A 22249-nucleotide genomic window follows, 5' to 3' on the forward strand; every position below is an offset into this window, starting at 1 on the left:
CTCCTCCCAGTTTTGTATCATCGTCAAACTTGCTGAGGGTGCACTCTGTGCCTTCCTCCAGGTCACTGATGAAGAAGTTGAACAAGACTGGACCCAGTACTGACCCCTGGGGGACACCGTTAGCTACAGCCTCCAACTAGACTCTGTGCCACTGATCACAACCCTCTGAGCTCTGCCATTCAGCCAGTTCTCAATCTACCTCACTGTCCACTCATCTAACCAGCACTTCCTGAGSTTGYCTRTGAGGATGTTATGGGAGACAGTGTCAAAAGCCTTGCTGAAGTCAAGGTAGACCAGAACTAGTCAAGAGAACTAGAACTGACAGCAAGAGAATTTGAAGTGGACCCTGAAGATGTGACTGAATTGCTGCAATCTTATGATAAAACTTTAACGGATGAGAAGTTGCTTCTTATAGATGAGCAAAGAAAGTGGTTTCTTGAGATGGAATCTACTCCTGGGGTGAAGATGCTGTGAACATTGTTGAAATGACCACAAAGGATTTAGAATATTACATAAGCTTAGTTGATAAAGCAGCAGCAGGGTTTGAGAGGACTGACTCCGGTTTTGAAAGAAGCTCTATTGTGGGTAAAATGCTGTCAAACAGCATCGCGTGCTACAAAGTCGTCCTTCATGAAAGAAAGAGTCAATCGATGCAGCAAAATTCATTGCTGCCTTATTTTAAGGAATTGCTACAGCCACCCTGACCTTCAGCAACCACCACCCTGATCAGTCAGCAGCCATCAACATCGAGGCAAGACCCTCCATCAGCAAAGATTACAACTCGCTGAAGACTCAGATGATGGTTAGCACTTTTTAGCAATGAAGTATTTTTTTAATTAAGGTATGTACATTGTTTTTCTTTAGACATAATGCTATTGTACACTTAATAGACTACAGTGTAGTATAAACATGACTTTTATATGCACTGGGAAACCAAAAAATATGTACGATTCACTTTATTGTGATATTTGCTTTATTGTAGTGGTCTGGAACCGAACCTGCAATATCTCTGRGATATGCTTGTAGTAGACGCTCTTAAGACTGTATTATTTTAAAAAGATCTACTTGACGTTTTAAAGTCTTTTAGAGAAATAATCCTCTCTGCAAAATGACAGTGCAGCTTCTACACAATCAATAATCTTAGCTTTTATAGAAGCTTTACACTAATGGGAAATTTCTGTTGTCTCCTTGGTTAAGTAATAGATTTAAGTGTATGAAAGTGTACCAAGCATGCAGGACAGCTTATGTAGCTACTCTTTGGTTAAGGAAGCTGTCATTCCTTTTTCATGTCCGTTCCCTGTTACCTCTTGCACCCTCATTCTGTCACATGCAGACTTTCTTTCGCTCTTGGTTTTCTCTCTTCTATAGTATATTGTTCATTCCCTGTTTTTGGCACCTGTGATCACCACTCTTGCTTCCTTGTGCCCCCCTTACTCTACGCTCTTTCTTCTAATGTTGGACAGTGCTGGAAACAGTCATATTTGCCACCAGCTGTTTGGTGTTAGTTTCAGTGGAAACAGAGAAAAAGCCATGTAATAGAATAAAGAAAACATAGGGAGATAACTGGTATTTCAACTAAAGTTAAAACATGAATCTGAGTAAAATTGGAAGTTGACAGGGTACCTGAAAATATTAGCCTGCTGTGCAGGATTTCCACATGGAATTTCTTTCATTGAAACTTGCATAACGAGTAAACGCTATTGCTTGTACCGCTTCTGCAGGGATAGGTCAAGTAAGTGAGTTATAGTTGTCAGGGTGCATGGTGCCAGCATAGGAAGTGGCAAAGCTAATTTTGTAGTAGTTGCTGGCTGTGTTTGGAGATCCCTGTTTAACAGACACATGCCATATGTACACTTACAGCATGCTTAGGGTTTTTTGAGGTGAACTTTGTAAAACTGAATGAACATAGGTTCTCAGTGGATTATTTTGATGTTGACTTGTCTTTGTCAAGTTGTTGTCAGAGCGGGCAAATTTAAAAGCTTCCTTAGTGGCTCTCTATGACAAAACCTAATATGTCAGTTTTTAACATTCAGAGGAATGTCGTAATGGTATAAAATTTATCTGGAGGCAACTTATTTTAAGCTGAGCACTATTTCAGTAGTAACCAAATTGTGTGTGGAATTGCTTGCTAAGATTTGCAAGTTGGGTATAAAATGGTTTACACACGTTTTTCCTTTTTTCTGTTTGTAATTTTTTTTTATACCTGTTAAAAATGCTATCTAACTTAAACACTAATTTGTGAATAACTACTTTTTCTTGCCAGTCCTCCCGTTTCTTGTCTAAACAGATGCAAAGTGTATCCAGACCATTCACACAGAAGTCGTGTTCCAAAATGTCATAGTGTTAGAGCACCACCTACAGGGTTTACTGCAAATTAAAACAATTTCAGCGAATAGTTAATTAAATATTCCAATAAAAGAATATCTTTATGTATTTTGAGATTTGTTTTTTTCTTCCCAAAGTGTTTGAGAAGTTTGTAAATTCTATAGCCAAGTATATTAATACTTAACTATACTGTACATGAATTAAGTTCAAGTATGAAACATTTGCAAAACTTCTTAGAGCAATATTTTCTTAAAACTGCAGTTGAAAAATATAAATTTGTTGAGATTTGTTGTCCGATAAAGAGAATGCAGGAAAATCTGCCAGCATTTTTCTTTTAATCCTTTTTAACCTATTTTCAGAAGCATATTTTTATGCTATATTAAAATATTTTTCAATAATAATAATTTAATAATTTAAGTATATATTGCCTTGTAATAGAGCTATTCAATAATTTCAAGTCTCTATACTCTTGAAAAAATGACCTGAAAAAAGGACTTGATTGTGGAGAAAAATAGAAATCAATAACCTGTTTACAAATTATTCCTATTGCAAATACAGTTCATTCTTAGTATCAGTTGCTCATGTTTGTTCACCACATCAATTAATTAAATATATGTTTAAAATTGAATTTTTAACATTCTAAATCTTTTGATGATCAGAAAATAATGAAAATGCATCCAGATCTGAAATAGGTCTTGTGTTTGAACTACTTCTGTGCATAACTGATTGTACTACCAGTAAACTTCTAGAGCTCACAGGTTTTGAAGTAGTCGTGATGAAACTTTAAAATAAAAGCAAGGAGGAGAATTATTTTTAATGTGTTTTCTGACCTTTGAAACTTCATGGGTCATAATTTCAAGCTCTGCAGTTGGGAGTATTCTGGCCATTCTATTTATATGAAGGTGGTGAATGTGGTATATTCACAACTGTTGGATGTAAGACTGTTAAGGAAAAGGAAGCCCCAAACTAATAAACCCATTACTTGCAATAAAAGCAGCAGAGCTATGAACACTTCAGTGAAAGGAACAAACAACTGAGTTAATGCCATTGCAGAAAGCTACACCTATAATAGAGTAAGAATACAAATGGCTTAGTTGCTACAGTTGAGTAGAATTAGTCCTATAAATAAAAGCTTTCTAGTCCATTATCAGAAATGCAGTTGCACAAGCCCCTCTTGTAGACCTAACTTTTAGTATTTATAAATGAGATGTGCAGCAGTAAGTGCCCTTTTTCTTCGAAGCATTTGGAATCATGTAAATGAAGATCATTTCTGTGCCAAGGGCAGGAAGGGAGCATTTAAATGATGGCCAGGTGCTGGGTCTTCATAAGAAAGTGAACTTCAGCTACTTGATTATTTTGCTTTAATTTATTTTTCACCTTCTTAATGCATTTGTGAGTATAAGGTGTAAATGCGTAGTTAAATTGAATCTTTGTGAAGACTAAAAGTAAAAATAGGAAATATAAAATATTTCACTTTATTAATAAAGATGTCAAAGTCTGCGTACATTAGTCTTTTAATCTGTAGTACTAATTGAYATTAGTATAAACGTCTGCACTGGCAACATTCAAAAACATCTTTCAGCGGATATGTTGTGCACTGTGTCTGTTATGAGCTACTCTAGACACTGTTTTTATTGCTACCTTAGTTAACTCACTGTGATATTTTCTCTGATAAGTTCTGATTTGACTTTATCCTACTCGGTTTTAAAAATTCTAATTAGTCGCATTGCTTTCATTATTATTATTGTTGTTGTTATTATTATTATTTTAGCTTGTGGAGATATTCCAGAACAGATTAGATCACCGAGCGGGACAATCACAAGTCCAGGGTGGCCCTCTGAATATCCTGCACGAATCAACTGTAGCTGGTACATCCATGCAAACCCAGGGGAGATCATAACTATAAGGTAACATTGGTCCTGTATCAACCATATGGATTGAAGAAGTACTGACTAGACTTTTTTTGGCTGCCAGTTACGTATACACTAATGTCCTCTGCCTACCTGTAAATGTAGATCTGTTTTGTCTGTTTTTTGCTTTTCCTTTTATCCAATTTGGTCTTACACAGCCAAGTAGCATTTGTTTCCTGAACCTCCTATTCTCTGCTCTTATGTATAGAAAAGAAATGAGATTTTTAAAAATTCTGACAACCCACAGCTTCTACTGACAGCAGTAAGAACTACTGGATGATTAAAATGGCATCCATTTCCATTAGGTAGTTTGGAAGCAAGAGCTGTTTCTGAAGAATAGGAAAACTGGGACCAAGTACAGGCAGTTATATAAATTTAGAACCATATTTTAGAAGCTAAAGAGAAAGTGAATCTGTAAGTAGCTTTTTTTTTTTTTATGTTATAAACAGAATGCTCATATACAATCTATGTGGTCATACACAATCTATTGTGACAGTGTCAGTATTAAATGATACATTTTAAAGGTGAAGATGATCATTTTCTTGCCAAGTTAAAGACTTTTGCTGCATGTTTACCAAAGGAAAGATGTAGCTTTAACTGCAAATTTACTTTAGTTTCCAGTACAGACCTGCTGACCTAAGAAGAAGGAAGAATATTTATGAAGTATTTGCTTTGACATCAGTTACTTGTTTAAAGTACTAACACTCTTTCTACTAAATATCTATATTAAACTGGCATAAATGCACAGTAAAGTTGGAATTGTTTATCTACTAGAAAGCTTTCTAAAAATTTTTTAATAGCTAAAAATTTTTAAAAGACTGTTTTTTAATAAAACTTTTTTTTCCCTCTCATATTTCTTTCTTCTGCTCATCTATCTAGCATATATTTCACATTTCATTTCTGGTTTATTGCTCTGTTGTCTGTGCTGACCTGTTTTTGTCCAGACAGTTCGTACTGCTCTACCACGGCAGCACATCTTCATATAGTTGTAACCAAAGCTTGTGTAATATCTTCCATGACATACCTATCAGGTAACTGAGTAGTGCAAGTGAGAGCAAATCTTATCTGAAATCATGTTTTTGAACATTTTAGGTGTACTTAGAATGTCAAGTCAGAACGTTGGCTGGAAGTAGCATTAGCTAAAATTCTGATGAAATTTGGTTTAAATAAAACCACTTAGTTGTATATAAAATTACTAAATGAGTAATTTCATGACCAGAATTAATTAAAAACTTTCTTTAAAATGAACACATTTTTTTTGGTAGCAAAACTGAAATTCTTAAGTAGTGGGTACAATATTTTGGATGACAAAATGGATTCTTAGTGTCCTCATAATGTCAGATATCTTCACCACAAGGTGAATAATAGGTGAACCCCTGGATGGAGAAGCCATTCTTTTTGTTTCATGCCAGAGGAGTACTTTCAGCTAATTTCCATTTCTAACTGCAGTAATTCATTAGTTTGGTTGTGTAATATCCAGTTTAGTAGCAATTTTGACCTCTGTTTTTCAGCTTTCAAGATTTTGATGTTCAGGGATCACGAAGATGCAGCTCGGATTGGTTGACAATTGGAAGCTACAAGAATATTGAAGGCTACAGAGCATGTGGCTCCTCTATTCCTTCACCATACATCTCTTCACAGGATCATGTTTGGATCAGATTTCACTCAGACGATAGCATTTCTAGAAAAGGCTTCAGATTAGCCTACTTTGCTGGTAYGTTGCAAACAATAACTGGTACAACATAATGGTTTGGGTTTTTTCCCTTTTACATTTTAAGAAATACTTACTTTGCAGCAGGGCACAATATATGCACTTCATATAGTCAACTCAGGATTTATATCAGAGAAAACATTGCAGGACCTATTTTAATCACATACCATCTCGAAAAGGTTTACACTCTTAAAAAAAAGTTGTATTAAGATGATAGACCATTCTAGCCAAGTACAGGCTCATTTTGCATGTGCAAAAATTCTGTTTGGATAGTTCAAATATGCAGTATAAGCTAGTTATCAGTAGTAATAGTCTGAGGCTGCTTTGTGAGCAATTCTTGGTCTACTGGCTCCAATAGCTACTCTAGTAGCTCTCCGAAGAGAGGAGGAAGCCAGTCATGGGTAAAGAGTAGTTCCAAGCTGTTTTCTGCCCTTAAGAGGTATTAGAATTGAATATAGTGATGTGATCATGGTGTTTTAAGTCCTGATCATCAGAAATATACTGGATTAGATTCTTCATTGTTTCTGTGATAGTTTTAATGCTCTCGCTCCCTCCCAGTGTGTCTACATTCTCTGGCCTGCTCCAAATCTTTGCACCCAATTTTTAACTCTTCTTTTATGTATAACAATTCATACTGCCTCCTCCACCTATCCATTGCTACCATTGTTCAAAATTATTGTACCGAACTTCAGTAAACTTGTCCCGATCTCTTCTAGTCTAAACCATGCTTGCTACTGTGCTATATTCTGCACCTTCTCATCCTACCTAATGACACAACCCTTTAGTTGCCAGGGGGGTCTTCCCTCTCTATCTTCTGTTTTCAAGCCAACCCAAAAGCCCCCTCTACACTTCAGCGACTTGAAGTTTAGCATGTCTTGTGAGAAGTAATGCAGCCTTACCTTTGATGCTGGCTCAGCTTTCAGGTCAATGCTCCACCAGAATTTTGCTTACCATTGGACCAAAAGAGATGACAGGGAAAAAGACGCTTCTATTAATCAGTCATCTTTAGCATCTGCTTCTGCTCTGCTTGTCTCCATGTCCCTCTAGGCTTAGAGGAAAGGCAGCATTCCTGAGCAGCTTCCAGGAAGAAGAAGATTTTGGATAAGGGTGTGGAATGGGGAGGGAAGAAGAGATCAGCCACAGTCTTAATAGAATATTTCTGGAAATCCTTTCCTCTCTTTTCCTCAAATCTTAAAACAACTTCATTATATAACCCCTTTTGGAAGAAACTATAACATTTTCAACAATAAGTATTTTTTTCCCTATGTTATTTGATTTCTACACATTAGCGTCATGCAGTAGTGCTTAGTTTGTTAACACCTTAATAGACTATTTAAGCCAATGTTTTTAAGATGTTCTTAAATATTTAAATGCATATTTTTTAAAAACAACCATACTGAAACTTCAACTTGAGCTTGATTCCTATGCTTAATATGATACTTCAGAAATACTTCATGTTTGATGTGGCAGTGTAGTGTTTCCATGATCAGAATAGTCCTCTAATGTTGTAGAGGGCCCTGCGTAGAGGAGAAAATCTGAAAAATCTACTCTAATAATCTTCTGGTTGTGTGTGCTCCCATGTGAAAAGGGAGCTCCTGAAATACTAACAACGTTTTCTCAGTACATTCAACTATCCCAAAGTTTTATTTTGTATATTATGGATCAGTAAACGTCATTTCTTTAAGATGAGTTTGCAATATCTGTATTACATTTAATTTCTTAATAAATACACATTAAAAATTGTAACTCTGTCATTACTTCCCTAATTTGAGCAGATAGGCTTGTATGTGAAAGCTATAGGTTTACATGCTCGTGTATTTACAGTTGTCAAGGGTAAAGAATTACAATAGCTTTTATACATTACTGATAACACTCTGGCTTTTCATTTAAGAATGATGCTTCTTATTACCTGTAAGCGTAGGTGGTGATGATAATGGCAGTGACAGCAGTGACTTGACATATAATTTTCTATACAGTAAGATGGCTAATCAAGAAATGCAGAAGAAATAAAAGAAATTGAAAGCCAAAGCAGGGATAGTGAGTTCTTCCTGTGTCAAGAAGCATATGCTAAATAACTTAGAAAAGGAAAATAATGTAGTAATAATACTTCAGCTGCACAGGTGTCGGTTAGGTCTGCTTTTGCTGGAATGATGGAAACTACTTATAAACAACAGGTCCAGAAGGGACTGTTAGGGATCCTCTGGTTTAAAATCCAGTATAGATGATAGGCCATGTGAATTCTTTGAATTAATTCTTGTTTAAAGTAGCTAACATCTTCCAGAAAAATATCCACATTTCATTAAAAACAAACAAAACACCCAAAATGTTCCAGTTAGGAAGGTTCCACTAGTCTTTGGTGATTTGTTCCAGTGACAAATTAGTGTTATCAGTTTTGTTCTTTGTTGTTTTAAAGTAGAAATCACATGTATTTAACGTAACATCTGTTGGTCTTTCGACCTTGTTTAGCCTTCATTTTTTAGAATGAAGAGCTTTCTGTTATCGTATTTCTGTTTTGTTTTATTATTTAGTCACTTTAATCATCTTTTTTGATGATCTAAGGAAAGCGATCTCTTGATGACATTTGACATCAAGACTAGACTAGAAGGTTCTTTTTTTTTCTCCCCCACTTCCTTTAATTTAGAAGCATCTTTAATTATGGGTACCAAAATAGGTCAGAGTTCACTAATCGTGGCTGATGTAAAGTGGAAAACAGATAATAAAAGTAGAGAAGTTATGTTTCCTGTAAATGCATGAAAGGTTTGTGTTAGTCTGTTGGCTACAACTGYGCTTCGGTTCTGCTGATTATCTTGTGTTATCCTGAAGTTCTTTGTAGGCACAGTTTCAAATTCAAGTTCATACTAAGTATTTGGCATACTAGTATTATACATGATGTGTGTATATATATAACAGAACAAGAAGATATCATTTATACCAGATCTATTTTGCTTTTTTTAATGACATAAGCATTTTCTAAAACTTAATCACTGACAAYGCATACTTTTGTTTTTGCTCTACTTTCACTGCCTGTCAGTGAATTTGTTGACTTAAATGCTCTTCAGTGGTGTTCATAATGTTTGTCAGTTTTGGTTTTATTTTTTCTGTATTCCTTTTTTAAAAAGCCTTAGCACTTGTGCAGTTTTTCAGATGATGAAGTTGTTGTTGCACTTTTTTTTTTAATTGATTATTTCAAGGTAAAGGTTTTTTTGTTTTTTTGTTTTTTGGTTTTTTTTAATGCTTTCCAAGATACTGAAAAGAGGTACTTGAAGAGGGGAATAGATGTGGTATGACTTGACCAATTACAGCAGATTAGTTGCAGGAATAGAAATTCAAACTAGATATAAGGAGTTTTATCGCTTTGAGTTGTTAAATATTAGAACAGGTTGTTCAGACAGGTGGTAGAAATCTCCAACTTTGAAGATATTCCAAACTTGATTGGACAAGACTCTGAAAACAACCCAATCAAACTTCAAAGTTAGCCTTGCTTCAAGCAGGGAATTTGACTAGGTGACCTCCAGGGATCCCTTGCAATCTAAATTATTCTGTGCTAAAGCAAGTGAACCTGCTTCTCTGAGAGAGTCTGTTTCAGTAAGTTCACCATGCTGCCTCTAGTGTTTCTTTTGTAAACTCCAAAATACAGTGTTACTTTAGATTTAGTGTATACCTTTGTCTAACTTCCTGAATTTCTGCTGTGGAAGACTATCTGCATTATAGATTTTTTTTGAATGCGTTTTTGGAGCACTGACCACATCAGTTTGTTTTATAGCCAGATTTATGATTTATGCCATGGTTTTTAGGAACTGCTGTGAATTAAAATGATACAGGTATATTTGATTTGGCTATGTTGTTACAGAGCTGAAACGGATTGTTTCTGAGGTATGCTTCAGTGTTTAACATGCTTGGAGCTTTAATAAATGAATCACTGAAGAAAAATATTTTTGAGGTTGCAAGTGTGGTAGTAGCCAGTAGACCATATTTTCCTAAATGAGGGTGTCTTCTGACACTTTTCAGAATTTAAAAAAAGACTTCTGTGTTGTCTGCACCACTGCTTGCATCCTTGCTGTAGATCCCTTGGTACAAAATATGAACCTAAGAAAACAGGACAGTGGGCTGACAGCTTTTGTATGAAAGAGTTTGATCAGGTAACTGGTACTGCAGGAAAAAGTTGTTGTAGTTTCAGTGAGGAAGGAGAGAAACAATATTTTCTGGCTTAATTTTAGCACCTTAGAAGCCAGATTTTTCAGCTGCCATAAATGAGCGTAGTTTTCTTGACTACAATTATTTGACTTAAAGCGGCTAAGAATGAGGCTCATGCTGGTGTGTTGACAGTATTTAGACTGGAAAAAGCTGTTTTATCATTGAAACTTGTTGTGGTGATTTACAGAGATTTTAAACAGTTACATGTTTTGCCATTCTGAACCACCTGGTGCTGCAAATATATATGCAACACAAACCACAAAGTACTGCATTCTGCAAAAAGAATATTTTTATAATTTCCTTTTTTTCAGGGAAATCTGATGAACCAAATTGTGATTGTGACCAGTTTCATTGCGCTAATGGGAAGTGTATTCCAGAATCTTGGAAATGTAATAATATGGATGAATGTGGAGACAACTCGGATGAAGAAATCTGTGCCAAAGCTAATCCTCCAACAGCTGCTTCCTTTCAACCTTGTGCTTACAACCAGTTCCAGTGTCTTTCTCGCTTCACCAAGCTTTACACTTGCCTTCCAGAATCTTTAAAATGTGATGGTAACATTGATTGTCTTAACCTGGGAGATGAAATAGACTGTGATGTGCCAATATGTGGGCAGTGGTTAAAATACTTTTATGGTACTTTCAGTTCTCCCAACTATCCTGACTTTTATCCACCTGGGAGCAACTGCACCTGGTTAATAGACACTGGCGATCATCGCAAAGTAATTTTGCGATTTACTGATTTTAAACTTGATGGTACTGGTTATGGAGACTATGTCAAAATATATGATGGGTTAGAGGAGAATCCACGGCAGCTTTTGCGTGTGCTAACAGCATTTGACTCTCATGCTCCTCTTACAGTTGTTTCATCTTCAGGACAGATAAGAGTGCATTTCTGTGCTGACAAAGTGAATGCTGCAAGAGGATTCAATGCCACCTATCAAGTAGATGGCTTTTGTTTGCCCTGGGAAATTCCATGTGGTGGAAATTGGGGTTGCTACACAGAGCAGCAACGCTGCGATGGCTACTGGCACTGCCCAAACGGAAGGGATGAAGCCAATTGCACCATGTGCCAAAGAGATGAGTTTCCATGTTCTCGGAATGGTGTTTGCTACCCTCGTTCAGATCGCTGCAACTACCAGAATCATTGCCCTAATGGTTCAGATGAAAAAAATTGTTTCTTCTGCCAGCCAGGAAATTTTCACTGTAAAAATAACCGCTGTGTGTTTGAAAGCTGGGTTTGTGATTCTCAAGATGACTGTGGTGATGGCAGCGATGAAGAGAATTGCCCAGTCATTGTGCCCACTAGAGTAATAACTGCAGCTGTCATTGGGAGTCTTATCTGTGGATTGCTGCTTGTCATTGCACTGGGATGTACTTGTAAATTGTACTCACTCAGGATGTTTGAGCGAAGGTGAGTAGAACAGATAGCCTCAAACTCTTAAATCTTAAAATACTTATTTTGTCATTAGAGCACTCTTGTATTAAAGCATTCTTACTGACATATAATTATTGTTATATGTGATTTCTAAAGGTGTTGTTCCTTCTTTCTCTTTGACAGTAAAAAGAGGGTAGTTAAAAGGGGTTAGAATTATTCTGATCACTTTTCTGTTGACAGCTGAGATGTGGTTGCCGAAAAGAAGGTGTGGGGAAGCTGCATTTCTGCAGTTAATGTCATGTCTACATTTAAGAGTATGTTTCTTCTATTGTGGACTATTTCATGCCATGACAGGATTACTTTTTTTCAATATTATAATATTATGTTTTATAATATTACAATTTTAATATTATAAGAATCTCTCATGGGGCCTTGTATACTTAGTTCATGCTTTTTTAGGCATGTATTGTTGATTTGTTTCTGTTCTTTTCTCCTCTGGACAGACCTGTAGGAATGACTGCAAGAAGTTATTATATATATTTTTTGTTGATTTTTTTTATAAGACTTCATCTGCTCAAATTTATCATTTCAGATCGTAAGTCTGATGCAGTTTTATTCTTAAATATAAATATATATTATAGACTTATGAAATTTCTTTTCTCTTTAAAAGATCATTTGAAACTCATTTGTCAAGAGTTGAGGCTGAACTGTTAAGAAGAGAAGCTCCCCCATCTTATGGACAGTTAATTGCCCAGGGTTTAATTCCACCAGTTGAAGATTTTCCTGTTTGTTCACCAAACCAGGTAAGATTTCAAAATAGTGGGCAAACATTAAAATCTAAGAAAGCTGAAATAAAAATATTTTACCTTCCATCTGTCTTATTTTGGTTTTATAGCATTCCCTTTTCTTCCTTTCAAACCAATACTTTTAAAATAAGATTAGCTACTAGACAGAATCATTACGATGTGGTAGCATCACAGTTTACTTTGAGGCTTTATTTTCTTAGTGATGGATGCCAATATTGCACACTATAGAATCCCTTTTGCATGAAAAATAGATTGGCAGATCTGGTTTTATGTTCTCTGTTGAGGTTGCTGTATAAGCTATTAAGACTGCAGAAAAGCACTTGGAAATCTGAGAAAGAAGAATATAGAATTCTAGTGCAAGTAGTAGTTCAGCCGTTGTGCATGTATGTTTAGGTATGATCATGCCCACTGTGCATAGAACAGATAATGAAAGAGACAAGGCTGTAATATATGGTATTAATGGTTATAGGGGGTGACATCATTATCTGTCCTTTTTATTTCCCATAGCGATCATTAGCACAATTTTTATTTGGTTGATGAATAAACTTCTATCAAAGCTACTTTTTCATTAAAAAATAAGTAAATAAATAAATCAGCTTTCAATTAAGCCAGTCGTTTGTGGAATAGAAAACACTCAGTCCGGGAATCCGGCCATGGTGCAACACTAGAGCTGGCTTTAAGTTGTGTTGTATGTTACAGCTAATGTAGCAAAGCTTACTATTACTTAATATTCCAGAGAATGTAAAAAAACTTATGGCAAAACCATAAGAAGGGAGATTGATTTTTATTTTCAACAAAATTGATTTCATTGCACGCTTATTCTGTCATAGATTTAATATATTCATTCTTTCATGTTTACATGCTTGCAAGCAGCAGGGTGTTTGGGTCCAAGTAGTCTTGCAAGCATTACTTGTGGTGATAGAGAGCTCAAGCAACATCAGTTATCATGTCCTCGTTACATCTCCAGTATTCTTCTTGACTGGTGACCATGTGCTGTTTTATGTGCCTGCTGTAGCCTTTGAATTGAGAATAATTGCGATCTTTTGCCTCCTCCCCGTCCCACTATGAGAGTCTTTGGGCTGCATTGCTAATTCATTCACTGTCCTTTTTTTCTCCTTTTTGGTTATAGCCTGTCCTTTGTTTTAGTCTGTTCTTTAGTCTGCTCTTTTTGTTAACTAGATGTCTTGAGAATCTGCATGTAGCTTATACTGATCTCCCGCTGATGAAGCAAAAGTTGATATTTAGCAACTAATATTTATCTTTTTGTACACAGGCAAAACCTAGCCAACCTCTAAGAAAGACCTTTGTTCAAGCTTCCACTAACTACTGATCCTGAAATCTTTTAATGTTTGATTAACTGTTCTCCTTAGACATGGAGTATTTCAGGGAAGCTTAATAAACTTCCACTTTTTAAGGAAGGTGGTTTGAGTGCAGTTAATGTAAAGTGTACCCTGATAGTGTGACGACAAATGCTTACTGTATTCACATTGAATGTTTTGACTAAGTTAAGAGGGTCTCTTGTCTTGAATGTTTGAATGTGTCTATGTAAGCACAGAAGTAAAGCTTCTGATGTCAACTTAGAGTTGATCTATGCCAGGTGTAATGCAAGTGTGAGATAATTTTACACAAAACTAGATGTTACTTTCCAAATACAATATAGTAAGCCAAGCTGAACATCCAGCTTTGATAGTGGCAAGTAGATGCAGATTGTAGGCTGTCAGCAATGGGTAAATTCAACTTTTGTAGAAAAACATATCTTCTGCCCTTATCTTGGAGAAGGGAACCAATAGCTCTACTCTCTGTCTGGAAGCGGGTTTTGTATTTAAGGACAGTTTGACTGTAACCAAGATTCTCATTGCATGGGTCAGCATGTGTCACACTGTCAGGCTATGAATGTTCAATAGCAACAACTGAGACAGTAATATAATAATAATAAAAAGATGTTTATTTCCTCACACAAGTTCTTGGATTAGTAACATCTATTAAAATAATGTGATTCCTAATTTAGAAAGGATAACACAAAACCATCAGTTACTAATTTAGAAAGGATAACCTGAAACCGTCGATTACTGCACTATTAATTGGAAGGACTGCTTATCCCTACTTGAAAGCTAGCTTGTTCACTCTCCTAGTGAGAGGGCTCTCAACCTCGAGGAGTTACCTTAACCCAGCGTCCCAGGAAAAGGGGAGGGGGGGGATACTCACGGTCCAGCCGGAGAGGATGGTCAGGTCACRTTCCCGTCCCTGCTCAAACTCTCCTGGCTCCCAAGTCTCTTTTTATACGGCTGGGGCTCTGGGCAAACACTGCTTTTGCTGACTTTTGCGAGTTTCACAATCGCAGGACTGTTTGTTTGCCTGCTTGGGAGGACCCTGCTAGCGAGGCAAGACCACAACACCTCCGTATTGCTTCTTCCCTCCCCGGGGGTCCGTGCAGATTCCAGGTGGCAGACTTCTTCAGTCTTGTTAATGCTTCCATTCCACAGCCTTGCGCATATCAGTCCTTGCGCATATCGGTTGGTAGACGACTTTAGTCCTGTTAAGTCCTCTGTTCAACAGCTTTGTGCAGGTCAGCTCTTGTGCTATCAGTTCTTCTGCATATCAATTGACAAACTTCAGTCCTGTTAACTCTTCACTCGCCCGTCAGCATGGTTATAAAAAAGAACAGTATGTTTCTGCTTAAAGGCACTTCTGTTCTTTTACAGATTTGTCTTCCTGTCCTCTTTTTCAAAATTAAGCTTCACCAATTTATGACATAGGTATATGGCTGTTCAAGATGGATAACGTAAAACCTGGTTGAATATGTTCAATTTCTTTTCAACTTTTGAGAAAGAGTTATGAGTTAACAAGTATATAGAAATTGATAAATTAAGTCTCTGTATTAGAAACAGATGCTTTCCGGAATAGCTTGGTCTTTTTGGCTTGTCTTGTGCTGGTTCTCTGGTTAATTGCATGTGGCGTCCTTGCACTGCAACGTTTTAATCAGTGAAAACTGATGAACAGGCTTTGTTATCATTCATGGGTTCCTGTCCAAGTGTCTGCTGTCTGAACTTGCCACTGCTGTACAGCAGGGACCCAGATTGCAGCTGTGCTCACACATCTCTTGAGGTAGGGCTGGGTCAAGAAAGTCTGTTAAGACACTGAAGTTGCCATGCCCAGGTATGTAAGACCTCTTGCACAGGTAACTCAGTGTTTACAGTGCATCCCTACCCTGTGTGGGATTTTCCAGGTTTGATGCATGTGAACATGCTTAGGAGCTATATGATCAGGATTTCTAAATGAACTTAGTTTGCTCAGGCCTGTTTTTCATCCTGAGATCCCACACAGGGGGCCGGAAGATCTTGGTTTTTAATAAAATGAAATTTCCACATAGAGAGGACAGTTCTGGAAAACCCAGACATGTAATGGCAGAAGTCAGAAATTGTTATTGGAGCTTTCAAAAAGACTGCTTTTGCAAAGGGAGCTGTGTTTTTTTTGTTTTTTTTTTTAATGTATTGAAATTTTATTTTATCTTCAGTTAGACTTGAATTAACCACACAGTGTGACTTTGGAGATGTTTTAAATTTATTTTTAGAGCCTAAAATGTAATAGAAATTAAAAGACGTGCTGAAAGTGGCAGTCTTTCATCACAAAATACGGCTGCTTCAAAGTCTTTCTATGTAACCATGATTTCACACTCCATAAAAATACAAATGCACGTACAATAATTTTGATCAGTGAAAGAATGTTAATGAATATCCAATACRAAGACCAGAATTTCAGAGGACACTTGAAAACATGAGTAGCTATACAGGGAATTACTAGCATAAAAATAAGGAATAGAAAGGAGCAGGCTATCACCTTCAAAAATAAGGAAAATTCATGGAGTAGTGATGTTTGCATGATAAAATTTTCAATCTTATTTAAATCAGTGAAGTTACATTGTGTAAAAAAGTTTCTTTTTCAGAAGAGAGGACATCATTAAGAATAAAAATTTAAGAGAATGTAAATTGAATTCATAAATTATAAAGCTTGAATTAAATTTCTAATATGATTACATGGTGGGGGGATGTCAGTATTAAGTCAGGATGTGTTCAGGTTTTTTTTTGGTTTTGAGCAATATTTGCATCTTAAGATTGCAAATCTGTGTAGGACTGAAGATAACTAGTCAAAGTTTCCTAGAGGTTAATAGTCTCAACCAAGAGAAACCTTGGTCCTTCTAATTTGTGTACCACTTYTTGCCTAAAACTGATGCATCCCTAGAGCTGGATTTTCAAGGATGGGTAGCAGCCTCTCCAGTAGCCTCTGAGTGTAAGGCTATCAGACATATGTATTTATGTGCTTGAGTTTAAATATCATTCTTTGGAACTGTTGGAAAGGAAGGAATAACAGTTGTACATGAAGTGTTGTGGCTGGACACTCTTGTGCTGTGTATGTTTGTGGCATATGAAAGACTGGAAGCGAGCTGAGGAAGACAGCATCACAACATTGAAGTTTGGTGTTTGTAAACAAAGTGAAATATATGCATATACATCAAGTGTTTGCCTGAAGGAAAGGCTGTATTCTGAAAAGTATTTTTGGCCATAATCTTCGCTTAAAAGATGTGAATGTGGATTTTTCCTGTAATTAAACACATCATTAAATGTTTATATTTTCAGAATTGCTGAGCATCCAACAGATCTCTGTTACCATAATGTTTTTGAGAAATGAGCTACTTAGCTGAGGTGCTATTTTTCCTAATTTTGGATAAGGGAATCCCAAGTCAAAAGTGTTAATATGATGCTGTGACCTTACAAATTAGAAGTTATACAAGATTTTGAGCAGAAAAATTCAGATATGCATTGTTCCTTAACTGACTCACTAGAAAATTTATATCAGATTTGGGAAACACATAGTTTAGAACACACAAGATAATTTTGATTAAACAGAAGCATTAACGTATTTGAAACTGGCATTAACTGATTATGCCAGAATGGAAAAGAATCAAACATTCTAGTCTTTCTAGTAGGAAGAGGATATCTAATTTTGTCTCTGTTCTTATCCACTAGGGCAGTGCATAAGAAAAGGTCACCTCTGTTTAAACCTTAAGGAGTTTCAGGAAATTTTCTTTTTCAAATCCTAAACTTTTTGTGGCACATTACTATATACTGTACTCTAAAATTCACAGTGACTACTTTTTCTTTTTAGTAGAATTGTATGTAGCTGATCTTACATATCTGCTGTACTAGAGCTTCTGCACTTGGTCTGTTGCTCCACTTTTCTGTGATCAGTACACCATACCCACACTGTTACATCTGTTTTCATTCTGCCTATCCTTACAGTGGCCTTTGACTTGGGCAGAAATGTATCTCCTTTGCTTTTTTTATTTCCCTTTTTTGTCTCTAAATCTTTCAGCTTGTTTTCCCTGTTCATAATTTTTTTTTTCTGTCAGAATCTAGGCTGCTTTCGTGCGTGCTTTATGTTTAAAATAGCCTTTTGCTACATATGCCAGATCCTTAATCCTCATTATTACAGATTGAGCRTTTTTTAATATTTAAGAATCTAAACTTAATCTTTGTGGTTATATGTTTTTTTGCACAGTAGTTATCATTCTCCTATTGTAAGAACAGTGCCAACATGTTGTCAATACTTGATTGTTATTTGTCTTCTCGTTTAGGCTTCAGTTCTGGAAAACCTGAGACTAGCAGTGCGATCTCAGCTTGGATTTACCTCAATCAGACTTCCTATTGCTGGCAGATCAAGTAACATTTGGAATCGCATTTTTAACTTTGCAAGGTCACGTCATTCTGGATCATTGGCATTGGTCTCGGCAGATGGAGATGATGTTGCCAGCCAAAGTACTAGTAGAGAAGCTGAAAGAAATAATACTCACAGAAGCCTATTTTCAGTTGAATCTGATGATACAGACACAGAAAATGAAAGAAGAGACACAGCAGGAGCAGTTGGTGGTGTTGCTGCCACTTTGCCTCAGAAAGTCCCACCTGCAACAGCAATAGAAGCAACAGTAGGAGCATGTGGGAGTTCCTCCGCTCAGAGCGCCAGTAGCAGTAACACAGATAATGGAAGAGAAATGACAAATGTAGAGCCCCCAAGCGCAAGTCCAGCACGTCACCAGCTCACTAGCGCGCTAAGTCGTRTGACTCAAGGCTTACGATGGGTACGCTTTACTTTAGGGAGGTCAAGCTCAGTGAATCAGAACCAAAGTCCTTTGAGACAGCTTGATAACGGGGTAAGTGGAAGAGAAGAGGATGATGATGTTGAAATGTTAATTCCAGTCTCTGATGTAGCATCAGACTTTGACATGAATGACTGTTCAAGACCTCTACTTGATCTCAGCTCAGATCAAGGACCAGGGCTTAGACAGCCTTACAGTGCAACACATCATGGTGTAAGGTCATGCAGTCGAGATGGCCCCTGTGAGCGCTGTGGCATCGTGCACACTGCCCAGATACCCGACACTTGCTTAGAAGCAACAATGAAAAATGAAACTAGTGACGATGAGGCATTATTACTCTGTTAGGTACGGATTGTTTAGGAAAGATTGTGTACAAGTTGGAGCAATATCTGTCATTGTTTTGTACTTCACAGTTAAAACTAGTTTTTAGTTTTAAAAAAATCCAGGACAACATTATGTTAAAACTATTTTAGCCTGTGTGGTTGATTAAACATTTCTTTTACTGGATGACCTTATGGAACTACTAGAGTGAGCATTTTAATGGCTCTGAATACACGTGTGTATCCAGTATAATCTGATTATTCTTTAAACTGAAGTTTATCCCAGTTAGTTTCAAATTTAGTTTATCCTGGTACTGTAGTTCAAAACAGAAACATGGCTGCTTAAGACTTACTTGGCTGCCTGTTTAACCCCATAGTAACAGATGAATTTGTACAGAATTATTTTCCTTTAGGAATTTGCTCTGTTGTATTATTGCCAACATACTTGTAACTTAATATACTAAATGCTGGTAAGGATTGTTAATGTAAAATATGTATTTTTCTTTGAGTTTATACAACATTTTGTCTAAATATTCTTGAATTTCATCATAATGTGAACTTATTTAAAGGGAGGAGAAATTTTCTCCAGGAGCATTCTTTTTCTTTCAGAAGTACAAGATGCAATGATGTGTGAAATTTAGGTATAATTAGATAAACTGATGGCAAAAGCTTTTATAGCACTGACTTTATTAAACTGCAATCTAATATGGTACTGCCAAATAGTATGTAAAATCCCCAGTCATTAGTCTTTTCAATTTGAAGTAAAAAAGGGCCGAAGATATTGTAATATGTGTTAGTTCTGTAAATATCCGATATGTACAAATACACTACAGAATAAGTTCCAACTGGTAAAAGATCTTTCCCTAATACTCTAGGGTATAAAGCTTGTTTGGACTCAAGGGATTTGCACTAAAATCATATTAAGGTCTATAATGAGCTTAGTGCACAAGCACTATCACTTTAAGTACTATTATTGTCTGATATTGCAATGGCTATATATTTCCATGGCTCTTTACTTGGGGTGTTGCATTTTTGTTGCAATTGAATTTGCTTTACTAATTCCCTATTTATTCGTTGTATTTAAAACTGATTTACTTGGTTGCAGACTGGTTGTTTTAAAAAAAAGAAATCCCTTTCAGTGTTTTTTTTGTTTTGTTTTGTTTTTGTAATATTACATGTTGGAGCAAAACAGATCAATGGAAAAAAGCTCATAATTTCCAATTTTGTGATAAGCAGGTTACTATGTGGCTACTAGCGTGTCAGCAAGAATCTACACCTTTTAAAAACAAAAATGTCAACTACTGTTTTATTTATTCTTTGCCAGTCTGTTTTTAGTAGGCTTAAAGATCCAGTATGAAATGTATTTGTGTGTGATTGTATGCTATTTATTAAATTTTAAATACTTTGTTGAATGTCATTTTAAAGCATGTTTAAAGTCTTGTGCATTTCTGTYGTGTTATGCTGTTGGGCAGAACTGACTAAAATGTTTTAATATGTATCAAAATTAAATTGAATTTTGTTATGTTTTTGAGGTACTTTTAAAGATAAATCCAAGGTCTGYCTGGCTTTTTATTTTATTTTTTAAATCCTCATCTCTGAAGTACAAATCACATGCAGAAGAAGCAAGTAACGGAAAAGATTCCAAATTGTATATATCGTTTCCCTTCTCTTCATTCACAGACACTGGGATGAAAAAAAATAAACAATTTTACCATGTGGTTGATCTTATTCACAAGATTTAGTAGGTAAATTCCGAGGTCAGGACACGGTTATTTAGATTTGTGCTTTTGAGGAATTTATGTGCAATACAATTGAAAAAGATTTTATTATAATGGCCCATGCAGTTTCAACGTTAAGAACAGATCACATCACACTGGTACCAGATCCAGTACAGTTTGGCCCATAATAACACATACCAGAGTAAACGTCATTAATGGCCATTTTTATTCACATTGAATAATATCTACTTCTGTGGGTAATCTTTAGTCTGATTTCAGTGGCATTGTTTGTAGAGCAGGTAAATCTGCAATATGAACATGGTAACACACCCTGAAATATGTTGGAATATGTCTTGATATAAAATACTGGGTTTTTAAACCTTCCTAACTTATTGTTATTAGAAAGCGGTTATGAAATTTTTTGTCACTGAGGCAGATACATTTTGAAGAAAGCATTTTCACAGAATATCTTAGGTTATACACATACAAATGATTTAAACTCATTCCATTAGATGCCCTAAATAGCATGTACCTGTGGACTCCATATTGCAGATGTAAAAAGGAATACAATGCTTAATTTGTTTTAAAGAATTGCTACACATGAAACTGGGAATTTGGATTTGATTGAGAATTTGGAAAACTGTAAATAAAATTCATATTTGTATGAGGCTAACTTGTTGCAGTGATTTTTTTTTCTTAGTGATTTTTAAAGGGAGCAATCAAATTTCCTTTTGATTAGTACAATACTGATCTGTTACTGAGACTTCTGTTAAGTCATGTTGCTTCATTTCTTTTTATTCTGAAGCTGCTTGAAACAGTATTTTATTGAAATGATTCTTGATTTAGCTTTGCTACAATGCTAGGGAATTTTTAAAAAAAGTTTGAATGATGTGCTGTGGAATATCTTGTTTTCTTTAATAAACCACTTCCATCTGAAAGCTTTGAAGAATGTAGGTTATTTTTCTCCTCATATAAAGGTTTCTAAGCATAGAAGGAGTTTGTTTTGCCATTCAATTTGCATTGAAATGTTAAGGAGGCTGATTGAGCCTCTGATGCTACAAGACCTTGTTTTGTTTTCAAGGAGTCCATCTGCAGTACAAGATCAACAAGTATTTCTGATATACTCTTCTTTCAAAATAGATTCCAGAAGAGAATGCTGAAATTAGTTATACATATCATGTTCTTTTTACTATCCAAATGCCAAAGCAAAAGCTCCTGGCAAAGTTTGGGTTCAGTTGGATAAATCACAGTTCAAATTTGGGACACAAATACTTTTTCAGTTAGTCTTTACATTTAAATTTTTACTGCAGATAAATATCACAGGTTTTCCTGTTCAGACCAGTTTTTGCTTCCTTTGTGAAAAGTGTTTTCTGTCCAGTTCTATTCTCCTGCTGCTGTTCAAGTGCTGCACATCTTCTGCAACTCTTGTTTGAAGTCAGTAGCTTTAATCTTCCTGTAGTTGTGGTGAGTGCTGTGGGTGGATGGGGTTTTTTGTTTGGTTGGTTTGRGGTAGGTTTTTTTCAGCTGTGCCTCTCTTCCTCAACTTTCTGAAAATCTGCAGCTGGTAATCAAAGTCCTCCAGTATGTCATCTACAATTTAATTGTCCAAAATGTTGTATGTCCTGAAAGGTAACTGCTTTCCCTTACCAAAGTAAATTAAATGCAGCCTTGGCTGCAGTGACCATGAGATGGTGTTCAGGATCCTGCGAGGAGGAGGCAGGGCACTAAGTAGGATCG

The 22249-nt window shown here is 36.1% G+C and overlaps 1 protein-coding gene across 2 annotated transcripts in view; it reads left to right on the forward strand.

Annotated features, from left to right (window-relative positions):
- LRP12 (LDL receptor related protein 12) overlaps nt 1–20318 on the forward strand; it is a 26271-nt gene extending 5953 nt beyond the window's left edge. Inside the window, exons 2-7 of one of the 2 annotated variants that reach the window (XM_026080281.1) lie at nt 4097–4232; nt 5747–5949; nt 10452–10694; nt 11001–11553; nt 12188–12320; nt 17956–20318. In XM_026080281.1, the coding sequence (XP_025936066.1) occupies nt 4097–4232; nt 5747–5949; nt 10452–10694; nt 11001–11553; nt 12188–12320; nt 17956–18819 (2132 nt within the window). In that variant the 3' untranslated portion in view covers nt 18820–20318. Of the gene's footprint in view, nt 1–4096; nt 4233–5746; nt 5950–10451; nt 11554–12187; nt 12321–17955 lie in introns of both variants that reach the window. The other variant, XM_026080280.1, reaches the window with a different exon arrangement.
- The last annotated feature ends 1931 nt before the right edge of the window (nt 20319–22249 follow it).

Source organism: Apteryx rowi, unplaced genomic scaffold (assembly GCF_003343035.1).
Source record: "Apteryx rowi isolate R43461 unplaced genomic scaffold, aptRow1 scaffold_514, whole genome shotgun sequence".
In the NCBI taxonomy this organism is placed as follows: domain Eukaryota; kingdom Metazoa; phylum Chordata; class Aves; order Apterygiformes; family Apterygidae; genus Apteryx; species Apteryx rowi.